Genomic DNA, 13,744 nt, shown 5'->3' on the forward strand with positions numbered 1-13,744 from the left:
CCCCGCCGCTCGCCCTTCGTCCCCCAGATGGGAGATGAGGTACTGCCCTCCGCAATTCCCACATTCCCAGGGAATCCTCAGCTCAGCTTGCTTAGGACTGTTCTACCCAGCAATATTTGCAGGGAATTGTGCTCAAGACAGGCCGAATTTTGATAACTTTGGTAATTCCCAGACAGTTTGTTGTTAACAGATCCACGTCCTGTGTCCCTTTTTCTGCTCGGGTAACTTGGGATTAGCAGGAAGAATTGGTTGTGCATCTTCACCTGCACATATCTTAATGATCTCAGTTTTAAAGCACAGAGCAGGTGCCAGTTTGGGGGCTGATATAAATATTTTTAACTGGAATAGTGGTTTATGATGAAATGAATCAGTGTGCAATGTGTTCTGAAAGGGATAAAACCTGGTATAGAATGAACAGGAAGTGCACTATCAGTAAAATAGTTTTCTCTATTTTTCTCTTTTCATTTTCTCTTTTTTTCTCTCTTAATTTTCTCTTTTTTTTCTCTTTTAAGATCATTTACTTTAGGCAAGGCCATGAAGCTTATGTGAGGGCAGTGAGGAAAGCCAAAATTTACAGCATTAACATGCAAAAACAACCATGGAACAAAATGGAACTCAGGGTAAGTTCAAGAAATACTTCAAAGAGCTGAATGTCTCTGTAATGTTAAACTGACGTGAAAAACCAGCATGAAAAATGTAAAGAAAGCATTACTTCAAAATGTTAATATCAAAGTTTTAATTTTAAATATTAAAGTTAGTTTTTATTAGCACAAAGTCTTTACATCTGTTCACTTCCTGGTTTTGGACTTGATTCTCAGGGGTCTCTTTCAACACAAATTATTTTCTTAAACACTGAATTCATTCAGAAGCCAGCACTGCCGAGCTGGTTGTGGTTCTCTCAGCACTCTACAGTGACCTGAGCATTTGGGTTCTGTTTCTTGTTTTTAATGTTGTGGTAAGAAGTAAGAAATCATGGTGTAAACACCTAAATGTGTGCAGGAGTTCTCTTAAATGCTGGATCTTGCTTTGCATGAGTTCCCGATACTTAATCCACAGGATTGACAGATTTTTTTCCTGCTTTCCTCGGATTTCATATCAAGAGAAGAGGCCATATATGTCCTCATATTCACTGAACCATGCCAGTGGTTCTATTAATGAAAATAATTACTTTACTGGGAAAACACCCAGTTACCAGTCCCAGGGATTCAGTGATTCCAGCTGCAATTTTCCAAGGCATCATCAGTTTGTGAGGAAAAGGAAATAGCTCTTCACTGAGGATGGGCTTTGACAGGACATGAACATAAAGGCTATTGTGGAATTTCTGTTTTCAGAGGAAGAATTTCCTTTTTTCCCCCTGTGCAAGAGTGAGGGGTCTTGGGGTAGGTCAGGGAGAACCTTTGGTGTGCTTAGAACTGGGTTTGTTCCCTTAGAATTTTCTTAAATAATTTGTGGGAATCATGTTCACATACCTACCAAGGGAATGAGCTTCTTCATTTTTCTTTTTGAGGTGACAGTGGTTGATTTTAGTATTTGAAAAAGAAAAATTAATGGGTGAAATTACCTGTGCTGTCGAGTGGAAACATATTTGGAATTTATTAATATGTTTCACTTTAAAATGGATATTTTTGTTGTTGGCAAGTTAAAATAATGCTGTTCCATGCTTCTTGCTAACTAGGAACAAGAATTTGTGAAGACTGTAGGAATTAAATATGAAGTTGGGCCTCCCACACTCTGCTGCTTGAAGCTTGCATTCCTGGATCCAATCACAGGCAAAATGACAGGAGAATCCTTTTCCATAAAGTAAGTCACTGGAATGCTGATGACATTCTTCAAGAGCTTTCCGTGCTGTGTAGAAGCTTCCCCCTCCTCCTTTCTTATTTCCTGTGCAAGGCATGATGATGGCAGTAATGATTATCCCAAATGCTTGGAATCTGAGGACTGTGTAGTTCATCTAGAACTGTATTTCTGGGTAATAATAATTTTTTTGGTCTTATTTCCTGAAGGTACCACGATATGCCAGATGTTATTGATTTCCTTGTGCTGCATCAGTTTTATAATGAAGCCAAAGAGAGGAACTGGCAAATAGGTGAGTATTTTTCCCCATTTCCATGTGTTTTGCGCCAGTTCTGCAGCTGTTTAATGGGATACAGTGTCTTTATTACACGACAGAAAGGACTATACACACGTGATATTGTAAAGATTATTGGAAACCTTAGTTTGATGTTTGCTGCAATTCCTGTAGCAAAAAACAAAAAGAGAAATGAGAGAAACTGTTGCAAGGGCTATGATAGCAGGAGAATCTCCTGATCTGTTGGGATCTGAGGCATGAGGCAGCTGTGAGTAATTCCCAGAGATGTGCAAGTCCTGCCCTGAGGGGAAGGGCTCAACTCCTGTAGTGCAAAATGTAAGGATGGAATTAGGGCATTCACAAAAGATGGAGTTGATTCTCTAAAAGGAAATATTTAGCAATTTCTGATGTTGTTCTTTTGCTGAATGCAATGTCTGCCCTTCCAGGGGATAGATTTCGCAGTATAATTGATGATGCCTGGTGGTTTGGGACTGTGGAGAGTCAGCAGCCTTTCCAGGCAGAATATCCTGATAGTTCCTTCCAGTGCTACAGTGTCCAGTGAGTATTTCCATGTCCTGGAGCTCCTACACAACTCAGAGAACTTGAAAAATAGGATCAAGAACCTCAAGAACTAGAATCCCTTTTTCCATTTAAATACATACCCAGACACTTTATTTACTTATTTAATTTAATATTCACTTATTGTACTTTTTATTTGTTACTTACTTTCTATTTATTTTAGAATATTTAGAATATTTACTTAATTTTAATATTTACTTATTTAATTTTTGAATTTATTCCTAAAGCAACACTTCTGGTGTAAACAATAGTGCAGTGACTCTATAGGAGATACAAGAGAATAATAGGGAGTTGGAATGGCTTATTCCTAACAGGAGTGACCTTTTGGGTCAAATCTGGTAAAGAAAAGGTGTATCTTTATATTCAGCTCTAACTTGTGTATTTGCATGTATTTTTTTAATAGCTGGGACAACAATGAAAGAGAGAGGATGAGTCCATGGGACATGGAACCGATCCCAGAAGGAAGTAAGTGTGTGTGGGATTCCTGTCCCTGTACAAAGCAAACAGCTTTGGGGCCCTGGATTTACTCTCTGGAATTGTTCCTCTCCAGCTGCGTATCCGGAGGAGGTCGGGGCTGGAGTTCCTGTGACCCCAGAGGAGCTGACAGCTCTTCTCTACAAACCCCAGGAAGGAGAATGGGGGGCCCATTCCAGAGATGAAGAATGTGAACGAGTAATCCGAGGGATTGAGCAGCTTCTTTCCCTTGGTATGTCTGGAGAGAAAAGGGAGAAGGATTAAGAATATCAGGGTGGTAGCACAGGATTGAAAAGTAGATGGGATGGAGTGCTGGGATTTGGTGGGGAGTATTTGAAGTGTGCTCAACTAAATTACTGAAAAGAGCCTTTTAAATTTTGTATTTCAGTTTCCAAGCTATATTCCCTTTTTTTCTGGAGCTTCACCTGATTTCTTCCAATGGGGCTTCCTAGTGGGTCATATCTAAGTGTTAAAGAACAAAACATTGAACTAAACCCCTCAAAACCAACAAACGAATCTTCACTAAATACCCTCACCTCCAAATTCCTTGTAACTGGTTTGAAGCCATTTAAGAGCACACTGTAATTTAAATTCTGCCTCTGTTCACACCCAGGACATGTCTGTGTTCTTACTTTATGGTTCCTGTTGTAGTATTCCTGTTGTAAGTGCATATGCCACGTTCCTTTCAGTCAGATTTGGCTGCTGGCTCACAAGTCTCAGATATGATACTTAAACCAAAAGTGCTTTTTCGAGAGTAGGAATAGATGACACAAGAGGAAGAACCCTGCCCTGTGGGTAATGACATTCTCAGCTGTAGGTCTGTGTTGCTTTTGCTGAATTCTTAGAAACCCCAGAAACCATTAAAAGGAATATTGGTATAACATCCCTTGGAGGCATCTAAATTACTGTGGTCTTTTGTCTTGCAGACATTTCTAATCCCTTTGCTGTTCCAGTGGACCTTAGTGCCTATCCCATGTATTGCACTGTCGTTGCTTATCCAACTGACCTCACCACGATCAGGAGGAGGCTTGAAAACCGGTTTTATAGGTGAGTTTGGGTTTGTAGCTGATACTTATTACAGCCTCATGGAGGACAGTGTGGAGCTGAATGCTGTGTAAACTGCATAACATCAGATTGGCCTTGGGCAAAGTGAGTCTTCCTGAGCAATGAATTCTTCTGGCCACGTTGTTAAGGCAAAAGCTGCCATAGCTGGATCTGGAGTATTGGTTTAACACCCTGAGCCTTGCTCTGTGTTGGAGGCAGAGCATGTTTGCTTTGTTTCCATCCCTCCTGCCTTTGAACAGGGGCTTTGCTTGTGTTGCAGTTGCCAGAATAATGCTGGAAAACTGGAAATCTCAGTTTTTCCAGTTAATTTGGGAATAAATTATGTCCTGCTCTTCTTTTCCCCTCTGAGGACCACCTGTTTCTCCTTGATCTGAATTCCTAATTCCTTTTTTTTACCAAAGAATCCTACTGAATGTGGAAGAAAAATAACATACACCTTCCTCTCCATGCCACTCCTTTCATTCTGTGTATTTTTCAGGAGAATCTCTGCCCTGATGTGGGAGGTAAGATACATTGAACACAATGCCAGGACTTTCAATGAGCCAGACAGCCCCATAGTCAAAGCAGCCAAAATTGTGACAGATGTCCTGCTCCGCTTCATTGGGTGAGTTTGGACCTCACAGACCCCACAGCTCCAATTCCTGAGATCCTTCATTGTGTACCTTGGTTTTTGTCACTGTCCTGCAGAGATCAGAGCTGTACTGATATATTAGAAATCTACAACAAGGTGAAAGCAGAAGACCTGAGCAGTACTGATGAGGAAGAGGAGGTAAGATCATTTCCTTTCCTTTTAAAATTCAGCACATGAAAGAAATTTTGCTTTTTGTCGAGTCTTTATTTAATGGGTAATTGCACGGAGTTTTGGAGATGAGGCTGTTTAGGCTCACCTGGGACAATAAGCTCCCTGAAGTAAAAATGCTTCTTGGAACTGCCTGTCTTTAGTCTTCTCTCAGCACATGATGTTTTGTTGGAAGGATGAGTAATGAGGGGAACTGGGAAGTGGAGCTGTTACTCAATCGGAAGGACAACAGCTCTCCATTGTCAGCCAGGCAGCAGAGCTGTTTCCTTATGTAATTCTGTGTCATTTCCCATCAGTTGATCCCTGGAGTGAAATGTCAGGTAGAATCCAGGTTAGATATCACTGCCTTGAGCTGTTTCTCTCTCCTTACACCTTCTCCCCTTCAGTGCAGTTTGAAATGTGCTGTAGTTCCTGTTGCCAAGTGCCCTGTGGTTGTTGTTGGCTGGGTTTTAACCCTTTTTTCCGTGGCTGAGGGTGCATCCAGACCTGCCTGTGTGTGATCATTCCCTTTGCCTTTAGGTGGCAGAAGTAGATGTGGATTCAGATGCTCCAGGCACTTCCTCTGGGAAAAGACGAGTGAGTCAACTTTCTGCTTTGGTCATTTTTTTAAAAACCTTATTTTAAAAAAATATCTCCAGCAGTCAGGTTTCAATGCAGCTAATCAAAATAGCAAGGCTGGAGCTGAAATATGGCAGCTTCTCATGTGTCTGAGTGTTATATATGACCAAAAAAGGCAAATTTGTCTAATTTGCACATTGCTGTGCCATCAGCTCTGCTTTCATCTTCCTGGATTTCTGTTTTTAATTGGGGAATGCTTTGAATCAGAGCACTGGGAAATTAATAGGAACTTCAAGTGAACAATGTGAATATTCTGATAAAATCTGCAATACCTGTTTCCCTGCAGGTGAGACGAAGAGTGAAGAGGCAGCCCATGAAAGCCAGTGCTGATGCTTGGAAGGAGCAGTGCCAGCAGCTCTTAAACCTGATTTATGAACGAGAGGACTCAGAGCCTTTCAGGCAGCCTGTTGATCTCTTCTCTTACCCTGTAAGTGCAGCTTCCACATCCAGAATTGTTCCTCCTCATCCCTTTATGAGCTGATGTTTTCAGGGAATTATTGCAACAACTCTCAAAGTAAAATAATGACTTGAGCCACTGGATGAACACTGAGGTGATTTTAGTGCTGTAGGATTTGAGAGCTTTGATTTTTTTCTTGTGTGTTCTCACAGGATTATCGAGATATTGTAGACACTCCCATGGACTTCAGCACTGTGAAAGAAACCTTGGAAGCAGGAAACTACACCAGTCCTTTGGAATTCTACAAAGATATTCGCTTAATATTCTGCAACTCTAAAGCTTACACTCCTAATAAAAAGTCTCGTGTAAGTAATAAATTTTAAAGCCTTTTTTTTAGAAAGACCTTGGCCCTACATGAATAAAACACATGAAATGAGGTCTGAAGAGCAAAGCGCTGCTTGGTGTAATAAAAATAACCAGGGTGCACCAACTCTGTGGTTATAAACTTGCTTTGTTCTGCTGTCCCAGATCACTTGTAACATCCATTTTCATATGGGATGATGGTCACTGTTGTAGCTGTTCTTTGCAATGTTTGTAACAGAAAACTGGGCACCAGTTGCTTTTACTTTTTTCAATAATTTGTCCCTGGAAACAAGGAATATAACTTGATAACTACACATATTGTGGATGAGGGTACACAGAGGCAAGGCCTAGAAAGAGGATAGGAAAGTGGTTTAAAGATTTTGGCATCTGGTTTACAGAAATTCGGAACGAGGACATTTTGGGTTGCTTCTCTGTACAGCTCTGTAGGGGTGGTGTAAGGACAGTTCACCAGGGATTTAGTGCAAAAACAAAGGTGAGGAGGCATAAAATCCAGTTGTTTTTCCCTTGGTATTCAAGTTATCTTAAGGCCTGCTTCCATGCTTTATGGGGATTGACAAAGTATTCCAGTAATCCAGATAGCCATTTTCCTTCAACTCTGGAAATATTTTGTACTGTTATTAAATCCTTTTATGAAAACACTTTCTGTTGCAAGAATACACATAGCCCATGCAAGGAAATAATCTGTAAGGAGCCTCATAGTGGAACATCACCGTGAATTTTTTCTTTGTGCTACAAAGTCTGGACATCTTTGTGATGGTTTTTTGGTTGCTCTTCAAGTTACTCAACTCCAATAAGCCTGACCATTTTTCCTCACTGCAGATTTACAGCATGACCCTTCGACTCTCTGCCTTATTTGAGAATCACATGAAAAACATCATCTCTGAGTACAAGTCAGCAGTGCAATGTCAGAAGAGGAAAAGGCCTCGGTACCGAAAGCGGCTGAGGAGCAGCAGCAGTTCCCCTTCAACCAGCAGAGCATCCAGGTAAAACAGGGATGGTGAGCCTGGCTGGCAGTGCCATTCCAGAAGACAGTGGGAGATGTGCTTTTGGGAATAACCAGCAACAGTGTTGCTCATTTCCACATGAAGTTGCTCTTTTGGGAGATAAAATCATGCTCAGTTTGTAGTTTGTAATTCTGGTAAGTGAAAGATGATGTGGTTACAAGTGTTCCCTCTGGAGGAAATGAAAGATCAGCTGTCTCTTTACCTTTTAACTGTTGAAAGAAGTTGTGTAACACTTCCCTATGTTCGTCTGATACATTAAGTAAACTGACTGTTGGTTTTAAAAAGGGAGATAAAATCTTGTCCCTGCAAACTCCTGTACCTGTAGCAAACAGCAGCATGGTGTAACTGTTTTTAGTGTTATCACACATGGGAAAAAGAGATCATTTGTGTGATGCAAAAATCAAGGCACTTTGCAGGAGAAATCAGTTTTGTATTTGAGTCTTTGGTGCTAACAGATTTATCTCTTCGGGGTATTCTGTGTTTGCAGCCCAAAAGGGAAACAGAAGCAAATGAAGATTCAACCTAAACCCAACCAAAATACCTCACTGCCCCTGACCAGGACTAACTCTTCAGTCTCATCTCATGGTGAGGAGAAATCCAGCCTTTCTCTTACAGCAACTTGTCTGTGCAGGTTGAGTCTGATCCTCATGAGACACCCACCCGTTGAAGGAGCAAGGTCCTGGAAATGTGGTGTTTGTAGGTTGTTTTAGCTGAGTTTGGCTGTTGGAAAGTTCTGGGTAAGGATCAGGGAATTGGGGACTGGGTCTGGCCATGTTAAGAATCAGTCCAGTGACAAAAGCCCAGACTTCCTGTGTATGGGCTTCTTTCCTACAGCAGTTATGGATAAATTAATCCTACTTGGGATTACATTCAGGAGGAATTTGTCTTTCCATGGCTCAGAGCAGCTTGGTGAGATTACCCTGACTTGGGCTGTTAATTCAGGGGGTACAAAACCTCCCCAGACACAGCCCTGTAAATAGAACATTAAAATCAGCCTGTCCCCTTTTGTGTCCTGTCTGCAGTTTCAGATACAGCAGAAGAACCTCTGGGTTCAGCCACTGGTGAAGAGCTGGAGGGTCAACCATCTTCATCAGGCTCAAATGCACAGAGCCGGAGTGGAAATGCCATAGATCCAGGGAAAAGCAGACCAGTCAGGAGCAAATCTACACCAGTGAAACAAGGTGAGAAATAATAACATTCTGTTCTTTGACTGACTGGTTTCACTAGAGATGAAAGATTTTGCTTGTGTCTGATGTTTATGGAATTATTGCCTGAGTGTAGCCTTATATGTATCCCCAAACCATACCCAAAAATTGAATTTAATTTACACCCTACAGTTCTGTGGTGTCTTGTCTGAGGTGTGGAACGCAGATGATTCCATGTGCAGTTTAGTGAAGTCCTTTAAAATCTCTCCAGATGGAAAACTTAATTGCTCTTAAGCTCCTACAGTTCTGTCAGGAGTTACAAAAAGCAAACAAACCAAGAGAATCCCCACCCCAAAACCTTCGCCTTAAACCAAAGATGAAAAAAAGTTTACAAAACCATTTAAATATTTTTCTCACACACAAGACAAAGTAGGTGTGATTAGAAGGGAAACACTGCAGGTGTGGTAATCTCTGGGACAAGTTACTCAGTTTCCCCCAAGGTGAGCACTGAGTGGGCATTTCCTGAACGCTGCAGCCTTTCCCAAGTCCACACTCCTGTGCTGTAGCAGTGCTGGATGCTGTAGGTGAGCTTTTCCTGTCCTATGTTAAAGAAGATATTTAATCTTCCTTGTCAGATTCATAACCCCGAAAATATGGAGGATTTTGGGTCCCAAGCCAGCAAGATACTTAATTTAATTTTCACTTAAGGTGTTCAGCAATCCCAGTGAGCTTTCTTGGGTCATTTACTCTGTTGAGTTAGGCTTTCCATTAATACTCCCTGGACTAAGCCTTTGGAGAACGTGCATTTGATAGGGAATAAATGCTGCTTGCAGAATGTTATTTTTGTGTATATATAGGTTTGAAATGGATTTTAGAGTTTCTCCTGCCTTGGCACCTCAGGTAGGATTCACCTGACTGAGTTTTAGATGTTTGTGTCCCACCGGGTCACTCTGGGCTTCTGTTACTGCCTCGATCTTCACTGAACTCTTACTCAGAAGAGTTTGCAGTCATTGTTTCCAGAGAAAAACTGTTTACTAGATAAAATTTCCCCTTAGAGCACCTGCTTGTGTCCACAGCATGTAAAGGGGGAGTACCTCCAAGCTGGATCAACCCTGAGCACACCTCAGAGGCAGCTGAGGAGAATCCCAAAGGCAACTGAGGCAAACCCCACTTTCTGTGTCCTGTTTGGCTCTGGTGTGATGCTGATGGGTTTATTCTGTGCTTGCCTAGATCACTCTCCTGATGGGCCACTCACCAACGGGGATGGCAGAGAACCCCGGGCAGGAGTGAAGAGGAAGCTGCTGAGCGCCTCAGAAGAGGATGAGCACTTGGAGGAGGCGGAGGAAGAGGAAAAGAAGAAGAGAGAAGTAAAGGAAAAGTCTGGTTTGTCTTCATCAGAAAGTGGGGAATCGGGATCCAGCTCCAGCTCTGAAAGCAGAAGTGGCTCTGATTCTGACTCGGAATCAACCTCCAGAACAGACCAGGATTACATCGATGGCGACCACGACTACAGCAAAGTTGTGCAATCCAAAAAACCCAAACGGAAAATCAAACGGAAACTCACCGGGGGCAAACGGAATTGGCAGGGCCGAGGGACAGGGAGGAGGGGCAGATGGGGCAGGTGGGGCAGGTGGAGCAGAGGGGGAAGAGGGGGCAGAGGTGGAAGAGGCTGCGGCAGAGGAAGGGGCGGCGGCCGGGGAGGAAGGAGAGGCCGAGGAGGCCGAGGGGCCTCGCGAGGAGCCACCAGAGCGAAACGCGCCCGGCTCGCTGACGATGAGTTTGAAAACCTCTTTGGGGGACAGTTTGGGGAGAGCGTGTTCGGAGGGAGATTCAGCCGCCCCCCTCGGATCAAAACCAGGAACGAGGGCAGGAGAACTGTCCTGTACAACGACGACTCCGACAATGACAATTTTGTGCACACCGAGGATCCTTTGAACCTTGGTACTTCCAGGTCAGGCAGGGTGCGGAAAATGACAGAAAAAGCCAGGGTCAGCCATCTCATGGGATGGAATTATTGACAGATGGAAAACTTTGGAACAATTTTAAAAGAACTTCAATGGCCTTCTACTGCAGGGATTTTACCAGAAATTCTACCAAGCAAGTTGTGCGGGGACTCCACTCACGTTTCACAGTGGTGCTTTTCCATCCTGTCAGTTTGTGTTTGTTTTAAAGCTTCAGATCTCCACACTTCATTGGTCAAAACAAGCCTTAGTCATTAGGCCTTAAATTACAGAAATTCTTCCCCACACACTACGAGCTCATCACATTACAGAGGCTTCCAGCTTCTCAGTAAGAACATGACATTTTCGAGTCACGCTTATGACTTCCCTCCCTCGTTTTGTTTTTGTATTATAGAAATAGCACCTTCTTACAGAGTTTTTATGTGGTTTCTGCCATAAATCCTTAGACACAGTAATAATTATAACTTTTGCACAATACACCAATCCTAAAGGCAGCTATAAAATGTTTACAGTTTCTATATCGTAAGAAGGATCTGGATTATTTTAATCTTCCCAGGCCAAACGTTGATGGAATTGTGCTGAACTGAAGTATGTCCATACTACAGTTTTGGGGGTCCTGATGTGCTTTCTATCGGTTCTTTATTCGTGTAAAAAAGTGACAAAGGGTTGGTGCCTTGTAAATATGTAGCAAACCTTTGATGTGGTGTGTCCTATGTGTGCATTAACTTTATTAAAAAGAGAATACTTGAGAAGTATGAATATCTAGACAAAAGGTGCCAAATGCAAAAGTTACTTGCATCTATTTTCTTTTTGTCCTCTCATATTTTTATAGTATTAATTGAGATTGTGCAGCTAAAGGGGTGACTTCAACATTTGAAAGGTTCCTCCTCTTCAAAGCATGATTTTTAATTGTAGCTCAGCTACCTCTTATTTACAACTACTGGAAACTGAAAAGAAAATAGATGCTGTTATTCAGAGCGTGGTGAAGAAGAGGCGAGAAGGAGCGTAGAGGGGTGGAAGTTGTGAGTAGCTGTATCTTCCTTGTATTGCCACCATGAAATCAAATGCAGTGGTTCTGAGAGTTCTCAGCAGCAGATGTTTGGGGCAGGTGGGGATTTGGTTGTGCAGAGGGGCTGGCTGGCTCCCACTGCCCTGTGCTCCGTGGAAATGTGGTTTGGGCCCTTCAGCCCCTTGGAGGTGCCGAGGGAGCTGTTGCTCTCCAGACTGACTCTTGTGTCTCAAGCTTCCAGAAGAGAATTCCTGTTGCACTGTGCTCTTGTTGTCCTGGGAAATGCTGACTTGAAATCCTCTGGCAGTGGTAGTGCAGTTGGTGAGGAGATCCCTGCTCACGCTCCTCGGTGACCTCGGCATTGGCGTGGGCTGAGCTGGAGGTGAGCGGCCTCTTCCTTCCTTCCTGGGCTCTGGCTGGAATATATGTGGGATTCTGATTTCCTCCCGTTGTCTGACAGTGCAGAGTCAGGTCACAGAGAGAACAAGTCAAACTACAAAGTTCCAGTGGAGTTTTTCAAGGTTTTTAGGTTTTTTTTAAGTTTTCATCCAATATTCTGAAGTTCTTCTGTGCACAGCTTGGTCAATAATTCTGGAAAACCTCAGGCAGCAAAGAGTGACCCATGTACTTTCTCAGATGCAGAAGGAATTTGATTTTTGACTTTCTATATTAAGCACTAGCTATTTTATCTTGCTTTCCAAAAAAATCCTAGTTAGATGCAAAAATGACTTGAAAATAAAAAAAGCAGAGGTTTAGTTTTGTGATGGAGGAGAGTATATCCTAAATTGCTCATTAATATGAGTTTATGGTACAGTACAAAACCCACACTTTTAATTTTGTAAGGAATGTTTGGAATCTGCCGTAATCCATTGCTAGACTTGATTTGGTTTTTGATGGGGGGGCGGGGGAACCAAGTGCAGAGGCTCTCCTAGTTCTGTGTCGGGCTTTAAAGTATAAAATCCTGTCCTATCATCTCTCTCATATATCTGTATATATATACACACATTTATATTTATAAGAGACGTATTATTTGTTTGACTGATTGGTCTTTTTACATATGGTAACCAGGAATAGCATGTATGCATCAGTCCATAGTTGGAGTCATATCCCTTAGATCAGTCCTGTGAGCTAATGTAAACACTATGGGTTCTGTCCTAAAGCCTGAAAAGCTTGAAATGCAAAAGAAATGCTTTTCCCTCTATTTCTGACTGGCCGAAAATCCACTTATTCCTTATTTATTTTGTATAGGGGTCGGGGAGAGAGAAACCACAGGGATTCCAGAGAAATCATTTTATAAGTTGGTGTATTTTAACAGCAATTAGAGTAAGATTAAATATGTTCTTAACTGTATCTTTTCTCTGTACTGTGAAGATACCAGTGAAGCATCACTTTGCTGTGGCGTAAGTATTACTGTGTCCCATGACTACGAGCTAGAGCAGGGGGTACCGGGACAGCAGAATTTAGTGTAAAAATTGAAAAAAAAAAAAAGCTTTTTTTTTTGTGCATGAGAACCTTTTATAAGCATGACAAATAACTTGGGTTTAGAGATGTTCTTTTTGCTTGTGTCTGGATTCTTTCTCTGAGTTGGGCAGTTGATTTCTCATAGTTCTGTGGAATAATGACACTTTTGTAGGAACTTGGATGCTCTTGAATCCCAAATCCTATCAGGGGCCACTTACGAGTGTGGTAAACTTAGGATGAGCCCACCAGCTGCAGCAGAAGCAGGATTTAAAGTGAGTTAAACCATCCAAAAGTCTCCCTGCTCCAGACCCTGCTGAGCTCCAGGCAGGCTGCAGCATCAGGAATGTGCTGTATTTCCTTGCACTCACAACAAAAAACTCCAGACTCTGCCTAAGGAATGGGATTTAAAGTCTGATTTTGAGTGGGATTCCTGGGGGTGAGCAGGCAGGCCAGGGGCTCTTCTGTTCCTGTAGATACTTGGGCATTGGTGCCTCTGTTCCCTTGAGATGTCCTGCTGGCAGGATCCCGATCCCGAGCTGCTGGGGCACTTCGGGGCACTGGGGGACACCTTGGAAAAGGCCTCAGGCCCACACACTCCATCCTCCACAGAGACAGGGCTGAAATCTTGTGTCTTTGCTCTCAGCTTCTCCCAGCCCCAAACCACTGTCCCTGTAGTGCTCCCCTCTCTCTCCAGACCAGGGCATGGATGACAAGGCTTATTTGGCAGTAGTGATGTGCTGTTGGATACTTGGATACTAGGGAAAATTTTTTCATGGAAAG

The 13,744-nt window shown here is 42.6% G+C and overlaps 1 protein-coding gene across 1 annotated transcript in view; it reads left to right on the forward strand.

Annotated features, from left to right (window-relative positions):
• BRWD3 (bromodomain and WD repeat domain containing 3) overlaps nt 1–12,671 on the forward strand; it is a 44,471-nt gene extending 31,800 nt beyond the window's left edge. The window contains exons 21-37 of the mRNA XM_017742680.1: nt 1–39; nt 513–620; nt 1,676–1,800; nt 2,004–2,086; nt 2,515–2,626; nt 3,051–3,112; nt 3,198–3,353; nt 4,048–4,168; nt 4,665–4,790; nt 4,874–4,955; nt 5,505–5,561; nt 5,890–6,030; nt 6,213–6,365; nt 7,204–7,367; nt 7,876–7,973; nt 8,411–8,569; nt 9,764–12,671. The exon at nt 1–39 is cut by the window's left edge and continues 78 nt beyond it. Of these exons, the coding sequence (XP_017598169.1) occupies nt 1–39; nt 513–620; nt 1,676–1,800; nt 2,004–2,086; nt 2,515–2,626; nt 3,051–3,112; nt 3,198–3,353; nt 4,048–4,168; nt 4,665–4,790; nt 4,874–4,955; nt 5,505–5,561; nt 5,890–6,030; nt 6,213–6,365; nt 7,204–7,367; nt 7,876–7,973; nt 8,411–8,569; nt 9,764–10,551 (2,574 nt within the window). The 3' untranslated portion in view covers nt 10,552–12,671. The remainder of the gene's footprint in view (nt 40–512; nt 621–1,675; nt 1,801–2,003; nt 2,087–2,514; nt 2,627–3,050; nt 3,113–3,197; nt 3,354–4,047; nt 4,169–4,664; nt 4,791–4,873; nt 4,956–5,504; nt 5,562–5,889; nt 6,031–6,212; nt 6,366–7,203; nt 7,368–7,875; nt 7,974–8,410; nt 8,570–9,763) is intronic.
• The last annotated feature ends 1,073 nt before the right edge of the window (nt 12,672–13,744 follow it).

This window comes from Corvus brachyrhynchos, unplaced genomic scaffold (genome assembly GCF_000691975.1).
Source record: "Corvus brachyrhynchos isolate BGI_N302 unplaced genomic scaffold, ASM69197v1 scaffold220, whole genome shotgun sequence".
Lineage (NCBI taxonomy): Eukaryota > Metazoa > Chordata > Aves > Passeriformes > Corvidae > Corvus > Corvus brachyrhynchos.